This window comes from Macaca nemestrina, assembly GCF_043159975.1.
Source record: "Macaca nemestrina isolate mMacNem1 chromosome 15 unlocalized genomic scaffold, mMacNem.hap1 SUPER_15_unloc_1, whole genome shotgun sequence".
Lineage (NCBI taxonomy): Eukaryota > Metazoa > Chordata > Mammalia > Primates > Cercopithecidae > Macaca > Macaca nemestrina.
Genome location: NW_027257580.1, coordinates 148213 through 163102, shown reverse-complemented (window position 1 = coordinate 163102; position 14890 = coordinate 148213). Strand labels below are relative to the sequence as shown.

General features: G+C 47.8%; 1 protein-coding gene and 1 long non-coding RNA gene across 41 annotated transcripts in view; one reads left to right on the top strand and one right to left on the bottom strand.

Moving 5' to 3' along the window:
• The window catches only part of LOC139361190 (disco-interacting protein 2 homolog C-like), a 193857-nt gene that overhangs the window by 121396 nt on the left and 57571 nt on the right, over positions 1 to 14890 (top strand). For 27 of the 40 annotated variants that reach the window (XR_011618759.1, XR_011618758.1, XM_071089694.1 and 24 more), the window contains one exon: positions 6187 to 10710. Coding sequence is in view for 38 of the 40 variants with exons in the window: in XM_071089694.1 (XP_070945795.1) it covers positions 10689 to 10710 (22 nt within the window). In the remaining 2 variants the exon portion in view is untranslated. Of the gene's footprint in view, positions 1 to 4053; positions 5791 to 6186; positions 10711 to 14890 lie in introns of those variants that run through there. The other 13 variants (XM_071089689.1, XM_071089687.1, XM_071089688.1 and 10 more) reach the window with 8 other exon arrangements.
• Positions 10397 to 14020, bottom strand: LOC139361191 (uncharacterized). The gene is made up of 2 exons (XR_011618760.1): positions 13075 to 14020; positions 10397 to 10794 (listed from the first exon to the last, which is right to left on the bottom strand). It is a non-coding gene; the product is annotated as an uncharacterized lncRNA (long non-coding RNA).

Sequence of the window (14890 nt, the reverse complement as noted above, 5' to 3'; positions counted from 1 at the left end):
TGCCACACACCCAACCCTTGAGACCCTAGCACATAGAGCAGTAGTGGTCTTGGAGATGGCAGGTGTGCTGAAGTCTGATTTTCTCACTTAGCTTTTCCAGCAGCGTTTTCCTCATCTCTAAGCTGGGGCTAACAACTGCCACGCGTAGATTTGTGCATGGAACCGTGCGTGTAAAGTGGGGTAGCCCCCAGGACCTAGGAAGGACTCGTGGTCAGTGTCGGTGGTCATGCGTGCTGTACGGGTCCCCCAGGAAGATGATTGCTACAGATAACTCCCTCCGTTCAATGTCACTGAATGTAAAAGGTGGGACATTGGCTTCTGATGTGTCTGGTTTGCTGTAGGCCACGCTGCACCCCGTGGTTCCTGAGCCCTGAGCTGAAGTACATCCTGCTGCATCGCCTGTGTCGCTTTTGCTGTGTCACTTAGAGCTCCTGCCCTGGGAAACTTCCTCGCGCCTGACGAGCACCACAGTTTGCAGCAAGACCTGTCCAAAGCGTGGACTGCGAGAGCCCCGCTGTGGTCCTCTCCTCTCCATGTTGGGAGCGACTTTGTGGGGTTTGTCGGCCCTTCTCTCAGGTGTCCTGTGTCTCATGGATCAGCCGACGAGCCCCGTCTGGAGGAGCACTCTGCAAAACGCTGCCGGCCACCCAGATCTCCTAGCGCAGAGTGAGGCCACATCTGCAGACTTGACCGCACAGAGTCCCGAGGCATTCGGCAAGAAGGGGAGTGGGATGTGTGTGAGATCCCACTGCGGAAGCCGGCTCTGCTCCGTACTCTGCGTGCGGGGTGCCTGATGTTCAGACCTGCTGTGTCTATCGGGGGCCATGGCGGGGTGGTGGGAGTGGGGGCAGGGAGCAGCGTGGATGGATCCAGGAAAGGACTTAGTTGAATCCCAGCTGCCCACATACCTGTTGCTGGTCTTGGACAAGGTCCCTAGTTTCTCTGGGCTTTCGGTTTGATTGTAAGACTAGGACGCCGCCCTAGTCTGAAGATGTCGGTGTGTGCGGGAATGCCTGGCGCAGTCACCATGGGTTTTCCTTCAGCCTCCTCCGTGCCCCTCCCTGGGTCAATCAGTATCCATGCGTGCCACAAGTAAATTACAGTCCCTCCGAAAACCAGTTGACCCGAGTTTTATGGTCGAGCATGGTGAGTGTCCTTGCCAGGAAATGCCACTAGATGTCTTGGGCCTGCTCCTCTACCTCCACAGCAATCCCCGGAACAGGCTGGTTCAGGACGTGGGAGGTGGGAGTCGGTGTTGTACCTAGGACAGGCTGAAGTCAAAGGCTCATTTGCTCTGTGAGGGGTGATCAGGATGACACATCAAGTGGAGCCCCATGGCTGACCCTGGAGGTGGACGGTCGGGTCGGATTGGCTGCCCTCCAGCACGTGTTTCGAGTGATGCCTTCCCTGGGTTACGCAGCCCTGATCTGTAGGGCACAACTTCCCAGCTCCAGCCAATCTGGTCTTGCCGTCTCCTTCCAAGAAGGTAGGTGCGGCGCAGTTGCCTTTAAGCGGCTCCTTCTGGACACCGCAGGGCAGCAGCAAGCAAGCATGGGCGACTTTTTTCTTACGTTGACCACAATACGTGGGGCCAGCTTTGCACGATCCCATTCAGCATCACACGTGTGCATCGGCCACTCACCTGTCCATCTGCCACAGACAGGCTTGGACAGGACCATTGAGTGGCCTTTACGGCAAAGAGCCTAAAGGGCTCACAGGAAACCTGGACCCAGCGCAATGGTAACAGCGCAGCAATACCTGTCATTGATCAAGGGGTATTCTGGGCCCGACATGGTGTTAAGTGATCCAGTTCGGTTAGCACTCTTAGAATTAACCCCCTTTTGCCTATCAGGAAATCGAAGACGGAGGGCATTAACGCCAGGGAGCAGGGAGTAAGGGGACACACAGAGGGGCTGAGGGGCTGGGCATTCTGAGCCCACGGATCTGCCCACAGGCCCCGGCTGCACGGGCACCAGGGCTGCTGCTCTGGAGGGGATGAGGAGCTCTGGGGAAAAGATGGAGCCTGACGTGGGTAAGATTTGGATATTTTCAGAAGAGATTTTCAGCCTGGAATGAGGGTGTAAGTGACTGAATCGGAGTGATGAGCCAGATAGCCCGGCTGCGGGAGCTCCCCTGTGGGGTGAGGGAGGAAGGCCTTGGGGGCGTGTGGCTGAGCAGAGGCGCTGGGTCGCCAGGAGCCGCCGCGGGTTTGGAAAGGGGGAGAAACGCAGCGCCCTGCACTGCAAGGGCACCGAGACGTGGTTGTGGTTCTTCCTGACCGTGACAGGCACAAATGGTGCTGATGGTGGAATGCACGGAGTTTGCCTTCAGAGAACTCCTGCTGTCTTTTAAAACCTGGGCCTCTCATTTAAACTTGGTGGCCTCAGGTGAATGGTCAGAAACAGTTTCTGATGAGGTTGCAGAGACTGTGCATGGCCTCTGATTGTGCACATCCTGTGATTGTGTATAGTCTCTGATTGTGGCCTCTGGCCTCTTTGTGGCCTCTGATTGTGTGGGTCTCTGTGTGTGGTCTCTGATTGTGTGTGGTCTCTGATTGTGCTCAGTCTCGGATTGTGCGCGGCCTCTGATTGTGTGCGGCCTCTGATTGTGGGTTGTGTGAGTTTCCCGGGATTAAGTAGATGAGCCTCGTGCTGGAGCAGGTGTGCCTTGTGTTGGGCATGTGGATAAAGAAGTTTAACCCATCCCCTCTTTGAGAATGGCAGGGCAGTAACAAAGGCGGTTGATTTATACATGGCCATCCTCGTGAGGTGAGGACCTGAAAGGTTTACTGCTTTCCCGGAAAGCTGCTCTGGGCGTCACCATCACTGATCATGGACAGCAGCTCAGAAGCCCCCTTAAGGTGCAGGGAGGGACCGGCGCTGGTCCTGTCTGTGCCCAGGCTGCTGGTCACCCTGACGGCCAGGCGATGGCTGCCTGTGCACGAAGCTGGGGTTAGAGTGAATTTGGGCAGTGTCGGCTTTGATTTAGGTCAAGACTGATCAGTCTTCCTAAAATACTAGCCATGAAAGCTTTCATAGATTGTAGTTCTTTGGGAGATTTATATGTGGTTTTTAAAGCACAGGGCCCATGGCCAGTGTTGAATTACATTTTGTTCAGTGTAACTGACAGGACACTGGACCTGAGTCTCAGGCCTGCCACAGGGTTCAGGGAGCTTCAGAGAGGGAGATGTTTGTGCTCAAGTTTTCGCAGATGGGATGGGACATGGGCATGGGGCTGGAATGCTCTAAACTTCAATCTTCAGTCATCGGTATCACCTGTGCACACGCATATCGTTTTCAAAGATGGACAAGCTTTTGGGAAATATCTGAAGACTTTTCCAGTTTTGAAAGAAGCCGGGATGACACTGGAAACGTCAGGTGTCTTGGCTGCTGATCAGGTCCATCACCACGCACATGGTCCCTAACCTGGCCCACCTCTGATCATGCACAGCGGGTGATGAGGTCCATAACCTCACACTTCTGTGCACAGCAGGTGACCAGGTCCCTAACCTCAAAAGCTTCTGATTGGGTGCAGCTGGTGACCAGGTCTGTAACTTCACATGGCTCTGATTGTGCAGAGCTGGTGACCAGGTCACTAACCACCCACACCTCTATTCATACCCAGCGGGTGACCGGGTCCATCACCTCACACCTCTGATTGTGCATAGCGGGTGACCAGGTCTGGAACCTTGCACACCTCTGATCGTGCACAACGGGCGACTAGGTCCATGACCTCACGCCTCTCTGCACAGTTGGTGACCAGGTCCATAACCTCACACCTCTGATCGTGCACAGCTGGTGGGCGCAGGACCCACTTCAGTGAGGGGCTGACTTCCCAGGTGTGAAGGGGGAATGTTGTGTGGCTCGCTAAGCCCCTCCATGCTTTGGGGGCTCCAGGCTGTGGCCGGCAAGTAGGAGGTTGTCCCAGGAGGCTGCTGTGTGTTGGGGATGGGAGGCAGCTGCAGGGTGGAAGTACGATGTTGTCGTAGGGGGCCACTGTGGGGGGGTGGGACGGGAGGCAACTGCAAGTTGGAAGTAGGATGTTGTCCCAGGAGGCTGCTGTGTGTGGGGGAGGGAGGAGGCAACTGCAGGGTGGTGTGGTGGTCCCCGTGCCACTGATTTCAGGTTAAAATAGAATGTGGACCTCTTTTTACCATAGTTTTTAATTACTCCGCTAGTTTGTGTTGCTGTCTCTTGCTATGAAGTCCACAGTCTGATGTCTCTGTGGTCCCCATGTTTCCCTTCTGCTTGTGTTACCCGATCCTGTGGGTCAGCTGTGAGGAAACCACTCTCCACGCCTCATCTGGAGTGGTCTCGAGCTGGGTGTGCTGGTCTCCTTGTGGGCTAAAGTGTTCTTCTGTTACTGTTTTCTCTGTTTTTTGACCAAATTTAGCAGACTTGTGTATGATACAAACACTTTAAAAAACGTCTTTTGCCTTTATGAAAAAAACACTTGCATTGCTTTAAAATGAACCTTTCCTGTGTCTCCATCCTTCCTCACAGATTGCTCTGTGTTAGAAACTCGGTGGTGTGTGCGCTTCATGGCCTCATTCCATCAAGCACTGTAACCTCTGATTGCAAAAGTGACTACACTCAAGGCAAAAAACTTCGCAAATGTTGGAAATAATGAACAAAAACAATATATTGTTCTCTTGTCACCCTGAAATGGCTACTCTTAATATTTTGATGTAGTTCTTTGAATTCTTTTTAAGTAAAGTTGCTTCTAACACAAGCACTTTGATTATATTGATCAAATTATATTCAGGAAATAAGGAGAAAGTAAAAAGAATATCCAGTTTGGGGCAAAAAGGAAGACGACATAGAAAGAGGCTGTAAAACTCCCTGCAACTTGAAAAGCTGGGTTGTGGTGGCTGTGGTTTTGTTTTTACTGTGAGAGACCACAGGATTCTTCTTGGCACTGAAGGGCAATAAGATAATACCCTGTGTGTGTGCTGGTGGCTGTATAAACCGAGCCGCATGTCCTCTTTCGAAGCAGAGAAAGCATGAGGTTTGAGGTAGTGGTTTGGTAACTTTTGGAAAGTCTGTTTGTAGGACTGCACTGCAGAGATTAGGTCAGTCTGAATTAGAATCGAATGATCTGTTCAGGCCTTGGGAGCTTTCTACACCGGGTGTACGCCTGTTCTGGATGTGGTGTAGAAGGAACAGGACTGGGAGGGTTTCTTGCTTCCCAGTCATAGAAATGCCTGCAATTATCACTGTTTGTTGTTTCTCGGGAAGCTATTTTGGGAAGGAAGTGTACGTTCCAAGGCTGCTGGTTGGCCTTTCATCACCCTGGGGGTCTTGGTGTGGGTCACGGGAGCTGTGACTGCTCACGCGTGCAGCTCTGTCTCTCTCGCTGCCGCGCCGGTAGACAGCTGGTCACCAACACAGTGTGTGTCCCAGTGGCCTTTGAGAAGAATTCTCTACATCATTTTTATACAAGGTCCTTTTTCCTTTCAATGTCAACATCGTGCCTTCTAGCCAAGCGATATGTTCTTGCAGAAACAGGAAGTGTGGCCCAAGTGAGAAATGAGGGAATTGATCCATAACTGCTATCAGTTTTTATAGAGTTGAGCCATTGTAATTTATACACAAACATGTTAAATCTGTAGAAGTGAGTCACGGTGCCAGACCCTCACAAATGCCGAATGTCTACGTGGGACCTCTCTTCTATCGGGTCCACATCACAAGAAGAAAAGTCGCTCAAATGCAGGACGGAGTGGACGTGAATCTCCGAAAACTCCATGAATCAGAGTGACTGCTTTCCCAATTGCTGGTCTCCCCATTTGAGGTTGTGAGATTCCCGTTCTGAAGCTCCTTCAATTTCCCAGCATCCATTTCACTCCTTCATGGAGATAACAGACTCACACTGATACCTTGTTCTCAGATTTTCTAATTAGAAAAAGCACATATTTCACAAGAATTGTCCAGCTAACTCACTCCTTAGCCTGGGGTAAGCCACATACCTCTTTTCTCTTTAAAATACTCACCTTTCAGAACTCTTGGTAAATAAGAATAGGAAGGTACCATGACTTTGGCCACAAGCAGTATTATGTATAATGTGCAAGTGAGTGCCTTGAGAGCCATGGTTGCTAAAAACAAATTTTCTCAGAAGAGAAAAATGTAAGCAGTTCTTGACATGATCGTTAATTTTGTTTTGCCTAAATAACATCTTGTCGTTGTACAGGGATACAGGACGTTGCTGAGTATTGACCGGGGCGAGTGGGTCCTGCTGCCCCACTGTGTGATCCTGAATATCGACAGGGGTGAGTGGGTCCTGCTGCCCCACTGTGTGTGACAAGCCCTTTGTTTCTGGCCTGGAAATGTCCTGGCTCTTTCAGTGCATTGGGGTGGTGCTGGCCCCCTTTGTTAGTTTGCATGTGAGGCAAAATCTCACGCCTTTCACTCTTGTTGACATACAGATGCCAAAGCTTTGAACAAATTCTTACTAAATCAAACCCAGAAATATGTAAAAGGGATAAGAATACCATGAACACTTAGAGTTTGTTCTCATGATCTGTAGTTTTGCATTGCACATTTGGCTCATCATTCAAAAATCAATGTAATTCACCATATTAACAAAAAATAAAGCAGAAAACCCATTTTATCCTCCCGGTAGACACTGGAAAACATCTGTTGAAATTTAATAGTCCTTATACGAATTTCCTATCACATCAGGAACAGAAGGGAACTTTCTCCGTTTGATAAAGGCCACTCCTGAAAAACAAGAGCTGACCCCCCTCCTCGGTGGTGGCAGCCGGGGAGCTCTGCCCACAGTCAGGGGTGTCGGGAGCATGGCCATTCTCCGTGCTTCAGGTTCGCATGGTGCACACTGGGGCCCTCGTCCGTGAAGTTAGTTAGGAGAACTAAAAGGCATAAAGACTTGGAAGCAGGGGGAGATGCTTGATGTACAGAAGACACAGGGCCTTATTTAGAACATTTTAGGAAATGTACAAACAACCAGAAATGGTGTGAATTTTGCAAGCATGCAAGATGGACTCTTCGCAACAGATGTATACAGATGCCCAGTGGCCCATGAGAGGTGCTCACCAGGGAGTCATTGGGTAAGTACAACTTAAACCCGCGAGGTTCCCCTTCACAAGAGTGGAGAAGGGAGGACAGTAGCAGGTGCTGGTGAAGATATGACAGACTGGATCTCAGACTGATGGAGACTTAAAATGGCACAGCCACTTCAGCAAATGTGGCAGTTTCTTTAAAATGTGTACACTTACCATATGGCTCAGCAGGTATGCTGTAGACGTTCACCAAGGAGAGCAGAAAATGTGTGTCCTTGTAAAAGAATGCACATTATCTCCAGAGTAAATTGTCATAGCCAAGAACTGGAAACAACATAAATCTCTCTCATCTGGAGAAACATGAGCAAATTCTGATATATTCATACATTGTCCTAGTTCCCAGCAGGAAAAACGTACAAAATGCTGAAACCAAAACAGACAACGGGGATGAGTTCCAGGAGCCTTGAACTGAGCAGAGAGTGAACACCACGCCGTGGAGTCCATGTGACAACGGAGAATCTATGCGAGTCTCGGGTGACGGAAGAGCGCCAAGAACACTCCTCGAGAATGAACAGTGGCTGTCTCTTGAGGGCTGGGATTGACTGGGAGGGGACTTGTGGGAACTTTGATGCAAAAGATTTGATTAGGGTAATAGATTTCCATTTATCGAAATGCGCCAAGTGTACTCAAGATCTGAACATTTCACTGTGTATACTTTGTACTCCCTACCTTCCAAAAAAACAATGAAAAAATAATTACAAATGAGCACTGAACTCGATAGATTTTTCACCGTGGTATTAGATAGCAATTCTGAAAGCATTTCTGTATCTCCAGACTTAAGCAAATAAGCTTAATAAATCAGTGAATATATTGAGTGCTGCAGGTGCCAGGTTTCTTTCTTGGTAAGAGGTAGAAATAAGAAAAGGCCAAAGCCTGGAATGGATCACGTGGGATTAGGTTGCAGCAGGAGGTACAAGTATCAGCTGGTGGCTCCCGACAGATGTAGACAGGGATAGAAGTGCCTGTGGATGGGTGTGGGTGCACATGCGTGTACATGCGTGTGTGTGTTCTACTTGCCGGCAATGCCCAGCAGCACCCGGTGCCCACTCTTAGCTTCCAAACTCCGTTCTTCACTAGAAGGAGCCCTGGTCTAAGGGCTGGGGAATCCGGTGTCAAATCTGGGACCAGTTGAGCAACAGAACAAACCATTGTAACTATGAATCATAACCCACGAAGCCAGACTCCGTGAGTATATATGGACATATGTAAATGAATGCTGAAAGATAAAATTATTTTTCAGTGAATATGGAAGATCTAATGATTTAGAAGGAATGACAGGAAATCAGTGGATGCTAAAACTAGTAGTGGAGAATTCATGGAAAACAGAATATGCACATAGTGTCAGGGTGTCTCCTCCCAAATCTTAATTTCAACGCGAGAAGTAGCATCTTTGCTTTGGAGGCACTTAAGCACCACCTTCACTGAGTTGCCGATGTTAACATTGTCACGTAAGACAGACTTCTGCGGTGTCCCTGCTAAAATGCATACTCCTGAGTCTAGTCCGGAAGATACCAAAATAAAGGACAAGCTGTGAAATAACTGACCTGTATTCTTTAACATTTCCAATTTCAGGAAACACAAAACCTGAGAAACTTGGATGCTGGACGGGTAAAAATCACATGACAAATCAATTCATCATCCTGGATTGGATCGTAGAAGAAGACAAAGTAAGAAAATTATGGAGACAGTTGACAGCATTTGAAAGTGAACTTTGTATATGACAGTTAAATTTCCGGATCTTGAGGAAAGTGAATGTGAGAGCATATCCTTGTGTTTAGGAAATACATTGAAACATTTAGGTATGGAAGGATATAGTATCTGATATTTATTTTCATTTGACTTAGAAAATTCATGGGGGAGGGGGGAAAGCAGTGATGTAAGATAGGAGCAGTTGGGCCTAAGTTGAGCCTGGTAAGTTATGTGGAAATTCACTACGCTGGTCTTGCAGATTTTCTGTGTCTTTGAAATTACATCCAAAAAGTTTAAAACGGAGAATATGCAAAACAAAAAGCGATTTGTGGAAGTGAGTGGACTGTCACCTCATTGATCCCTTCAGTTTTCGGCCATGAGCCAAGTCAGTCACATAATGGTTTTTGACCTGGGAATTAGAAATAGTGGCCAGATGACCAGGCTCTTTATCTAGTTAGGGAGAGAAGTGTGCACAAAGGCTGACAAGACCAAGCAGTGCGATGAGCTGCTTGTGGGCGTGATGCTGAGGGTCTGGGTCCTGTCTCAGGTGGCAGCTTGGGGGTTTTAAGCCAGAAAGCCACGTCTGATTCTCTTTCAGTGGGATCATTCTCGCAGCTTCAGAGAAAACTGCCCCAACTCGTCTTCACTCACGCTGGCCATTTTTGGTGGTGGTGGTTTTATTCTGCTAACACCGTTCTCACTGACAGTTTAGGGCCTTTGAGCGGATTTTTGCCTGTGTCTCGAAGATTCTCGTCTTGACAGCCGGTATGTTTCATTCCTGTTGTTCCGATTCTGTGTTAAGAGGGTTCTTCCCTGGCTTCACAGTTTGGAGTTGCTGCTGCATCTGTCTCTGCTTTAATTCTCTAGCCCATCTATCACTTGTCTCATCCCTTAAGAAGTGGCCTGCGTGAGATGCCATGAGACTGTCTGCCTTATCACCACTGCGACCCCAACCCGTAAGGACTTACAGAGAAGGCATTCAGTGAATGTGTGGAATTAATGTAATGGGTTAATAGCCACAAAATGTCTTAATGGTTGTTTTAGTCCATTTCCATGCTGCTGATAAAGACATACCCGAAACTGGGAAGAAAAAGATTTAGTTGGCGTTGCGGTTCCGCATGGCTGGGGAGGCCTCAGAATCATGGTGGGAGGCGAAAGGCACTTCTTACATGTCAGCAGCAAGAGAAAACGAGGTAGAAGCAAAAGCGGAAACCCCGATAAGCCATCAGATCTCATGAGACTTATTCACTATCACGAGAATAGCACAGGAAAGACGGGACCCAGTGATTCAGTTACCTCTCCCTAAGTCCCTCCCACGACACATGGGGATTCTGGGATGTAGAATTCAAGTTGAGATTTGGGTGGGGACACAGCCAAACCATAACCATAGCCAACACAGTCCTGGCCCATGGCCGGTGTTGAGCTGAGCTGCGACCGTGGCTGTGTGAGTTGGGGTGCGAGGCGTGCACACGCCTCTCAACGGTACAGTGAAAGGATTTGGAGGCTCAAACGTGTGACCTACAAAGAATCTCCAAAGATCAAGGTGCATTCACCCTAAAAAGAAAAATCTCAGTGCAGTTTACACCCAGTGTTTGCTTGCGGATATGGATTCTACAGTAATAAAATGAATAATTAAAAGTCTGTGAATAAATTTTAATGTCTTTATGGAACTGTAAACACTGATTTTCTTTCCTCACCCACCCATCTGTTGGTGAGTTTCAGAAGGTGGATGAACCGTGCTGCGGGGACAGAGAGGAGGGTGCAGCTTGGCCTCTGGGACCTAAGCTGAGAACTGAGTGACTGAGCTCTCTCCATTTCAGACGTCCACACGGAAGCTGTCCAGGCGGCTCTGGCCAGACACAAAGAGCAGAAGATGGCGGTGCCTATGCCTTCCAAACGCAGGTCCCTGGTCGTGTAGACCTCCATGGACGCCTACACCCCTCCAGGTAAGGGACACGCTCCCCGACGCTGCCTCCTGAACATGCTGGGCGCCTCAGAATTGACCGCTAGCCCAGAAGTTGGGTTTTTGCCTTCAAAATCATGGTGCAGAAATGCAGATTTTGTGAACCAGAAGTCCGAAAACAGTGCATGAAAAGTAACACTATGTATCTGTATAAATACACATTTTTAACTTTTCATCAAGATTGATACATATGATACATACCAGTAAAATCTCACACAGTTTTATTCATTTAATTCCTTGTAGGGAAAAGGGAAGAGTTTGTAACCCTATGGGTGGAATTGGACTTTTCTTCTGATTAGGCTGTTGCATGCATATTCTCAAATCTTCAGATAAGTGTGCTACATTATTGGATTGTTTTAGAACAAGCGAATTGGACAGTTTAGGCAGCTACCCGAATCAGGTCATAAACTTTGCCTGCAAGGTGCCAGCTAGTATTTTAGTTCCTGCAGGCCATAAGGTCTCTCACAACCACTCAACTCTGCCCTCAGCCATGGGTGACAGCAAGTGCGTATGACTGTCTACCAATAAAACTTTATTTACAAGAACAACGGACCAGATTTGGTGCAGGGACCTGCCAACCCCTGATCTAAATTACTGAAGGTAATAGCCAATTTATATTTCTGCTATATAATACTGCTTTTCTTTAATCTTGAATTTTACATAACTACCCCAATTCTCTATTTTCTCTGCCCAAATAATTATAAACTACATTTCATGATCTTCACACCCAAGTAAAGCAGAAAGTTTAGTTATCCAGATACTTGTTAGAGACACGGATTGAACCTATGCTATTTGGTGTTTAGTTTCTGTGATTTTGATTCCAACATTATTCATGCCGTTGTTGCAAGCTTGTCTTCTCAAAGGACCTGAATCACCTTACATCCCACGTTGAAGCTACATATCACTTTAAATGACCCAGTATTTTTGCTCCAATACCAAAGAAACTTAAGGTACAATACGAATAGTTGAAAATGTACAACATTTTCGGGAGTATTTTTACTTCTGAAATTTAGCTTAGTCTTGGCAAGCAGTGAGACAGAAGGACGTGCTTCAGATCAGAGCTGAGGTCAAGCGTACGTCCACATTACTACAGGCAGCTCCTGAGTTTCACCTTTACATACCTTTACAAATGAAGGTACTGGAATTTAAAGGACAGAACTTAGAGTGCATCATTTTGGGTTTTCGTTGCTTTTTGTTTTGAGACAAGGTCTTGCTCTGTCACCAAGGTTGGAATTCAGCATCATGATGGCAGCTCTTGGCTCACTGCAGCTGTGACCACCTGGGCTCACGCGGTCCTCCCACTTCAACCTCAAGCAGCTGGGACCACAGGTGCTCGCCACCACACCCAGCTAATTTTTAAGTGTTTGTAGAGACAGGGTGTTCCTATGTCGTTTCTGTTTCTCATTGACACATAACGTGTTCTTCATCGAAAGAACGCAGTGCCAGCCAGGCAAGGGAGTGAATGCCATGCTAGCAAGTTGTTGACAAGGGAGCCCTTTCTGCCAACGTGCTCCTTTGGGCTCCTCCCTTTCCTTATTTTAATATTAAGCCACAGCACATAATGAAGGACTGGGCACGATAGCTCATGCCTATAACTGCAGTAATTTGGGAACCCAGGGCAGGTGTATGGCTTGAGCCCAAGGGTTCAAGGTCAGCCTGGACAACATGGCAAAATGTACAGAAATGCCTTTTGTACATCTTGTCTTCACCAAAAGTACAAAAAATTAGCTGAGCCTGGTGGTGTGCACCTGTAGTCCCAGCTACTTGGGAGGCTGAGGTGGGAGAATCACTTGAGCCCGGGAGGCAGAGGTTGCTGTCAGCTGAGATGGCACCACTGCACTCCAGCCGGGGCAACAGAGCAAGACCCCCATCTCAATTAGAAAAAAATAACGATAATAAATGCAGACTCTTTAAAAATGATTAGGCCAGGCATGGTGGCTCATGCCTCTAACCTCAGCAGTTTGGGAAGCCAAGGCAGGCAGATTGCTTGAGTTCCCAGCATTTGAGACTAGCCTGGGCAACATTCCAAAGCCCATCCCTGCAAAACATACAGAAATCAGCCAGGAATGGTGGTGTGTGCCTGTGGTCCCAGCTGCTCGGGAGGCTGGAGTGGGAGGATCAGGGTGCAGTGAGCCATGATCGTGCCACTGCACTCCAGCCTGGGCAACAGAGCAAGACCCTATCTCAAAAATAACATGCTTACTCCTGTTTGTTTAGTTAATGGTTATAATTTGCCAAAACTTATGGCAAAATAATTGTATTTGTATGTGTTCTTTGTGTAACTAACAACATGGACGTAAAACATTTCAAGGGTTGAAATATTTTAAACCAAATTTTTGGCACTAACCAGTATGTAAGGCAACGGGCATTTTTCTTGACCACTTTGTATAAGAGAAAAGACTTTGAAATGGAAGAAACAGTGCGGTTACGGTTATTTGCTTATTTCTCGTATTGAATCCAACCGCTGACAAATGTTACTGGGTCATGTGTGATGAATAACCTCCTTGTACAGATGTCTGCAAAATATAAAAGAATATTATTTGAAATGTTATTTTTGTGAAATATTTGGATTTGACCAACAGTTTTATATAAGCCATAAAGCATCCTTTGTAAATTTTCATCAGGAGTCCTCTTGATATATCATATGGGGCAGTTTTGTAAAATCGTAAATGTCAATGTCATAAAAATTTTTTACTCCCAGCCTATTTGTGCTTAGCGATAGTTTGCATGTTTATTACCGTACTTACTTGATCCAAATCTTAGCTGCATTTTCTTACCTATTTTTCTTGGTTGTTGGTAACAGTGGTTAGATCTTACTCAGTTTCATTGCCCTTCAGAGAATGTTCTTGAAGTTTATCTTCTATGAAATGACTGGCTGCTGACCTGGATCCTAGTTTCTGGAGAAACTCTCATTAGGATTGTCGCAACGCTAGTATTCTATGGGTGAAACTTTCCTTTAGTTTCCGAATGTAAAGATAAAAGAATAATTTGCCAAAACTACTTCTAGCCATGATGAGAGAACAGGGACCCAAATCACCCATCTGCCCTAAACAACTGTAAAACTGCACAAAACGAATGAGGTGGCTGTTTTTAGTCTGTGACCACAGCTGTACCAGCCAGAACCTGAGGGCGAGGGCAGGAGAATGAATGAGATGCACCCACAGTACACTTGCCCTCTGGAGAACACCTGCAGACCGTGGTGCCGAGAGTTCAGGTGTGGGCGGAGTATGGCCATCCTACCACATCCAGAAGGCGGAGCTCGGAGAGAGCTCAGGTGTGGCGGAGCATGGCCACCCTACTACGTCCAGGAGGGGGGGAGATCAGAGAGAGCTCAGGTGTGGCGGAGCATGGCCATCCTACCATGTCCGGGAGGGGGAGATCAGAGAGAGCTCAGGTGTGGCGGAGCATGGCCGTCCTACCATGTCCGGGAGGGGGAGATCAGAGAGAGCTCAGGTGTGGGCGGAGCATGGCCATCTTACCACGTCCAGGAGGGGGAGACCCAAGTGGGTGCAGGATGGGAGCTCTCCACAGATTCACACCAACAGCGAATCCAACCAAGCCTGCCCATGTCACGATGACCCAGCCGTGCCTGTGCTAACTGCTAAAACAAGAGCTGGAAAGCTTCAGAGGGAGGTTAGGGATCCTGAGTGTGCTCAACAAGTTACCCACAATGTGTAATATTCAGCAAATAATCACCGCATACACAGAGAAACGGGGGGTAGAATCTGTGGTCAAGAAAAAGGCAGTAAAAAGTGCACACACATGCAGGATGGTCTCTGTCACTCACCACATGCGGCGGCTGAGCACATGACGTGTGCCTGGTCTGAACTGGATTTGCTGCGTGAAAGACATGCCAGTTAATATAAAAAATAGAAAATATTGTATTTGTTTTTTTTTTTTAATTTGAGACGGAGTCTAGCTCTGTTGCCCAGGCTAGAGTGCAGTGGTGTGATCTCGGCTCACTGCAATCTCCGCCTCCCGGGTTCATGCCATTCTCCTGCCTCAGCCTCCCAAGTTGCTGCCCGCTGCCACGCCTGGCTAATTTTTTGTATTTTTAGTAGGCACGGGGTTTCACCGTGTTAGCCAGGATGGTCTCGATCTCCCGATCTCGTGATCCACCCGCCTCGGCCTCCCAAAGTGCTGGGATTACAGACTTGAGCCAC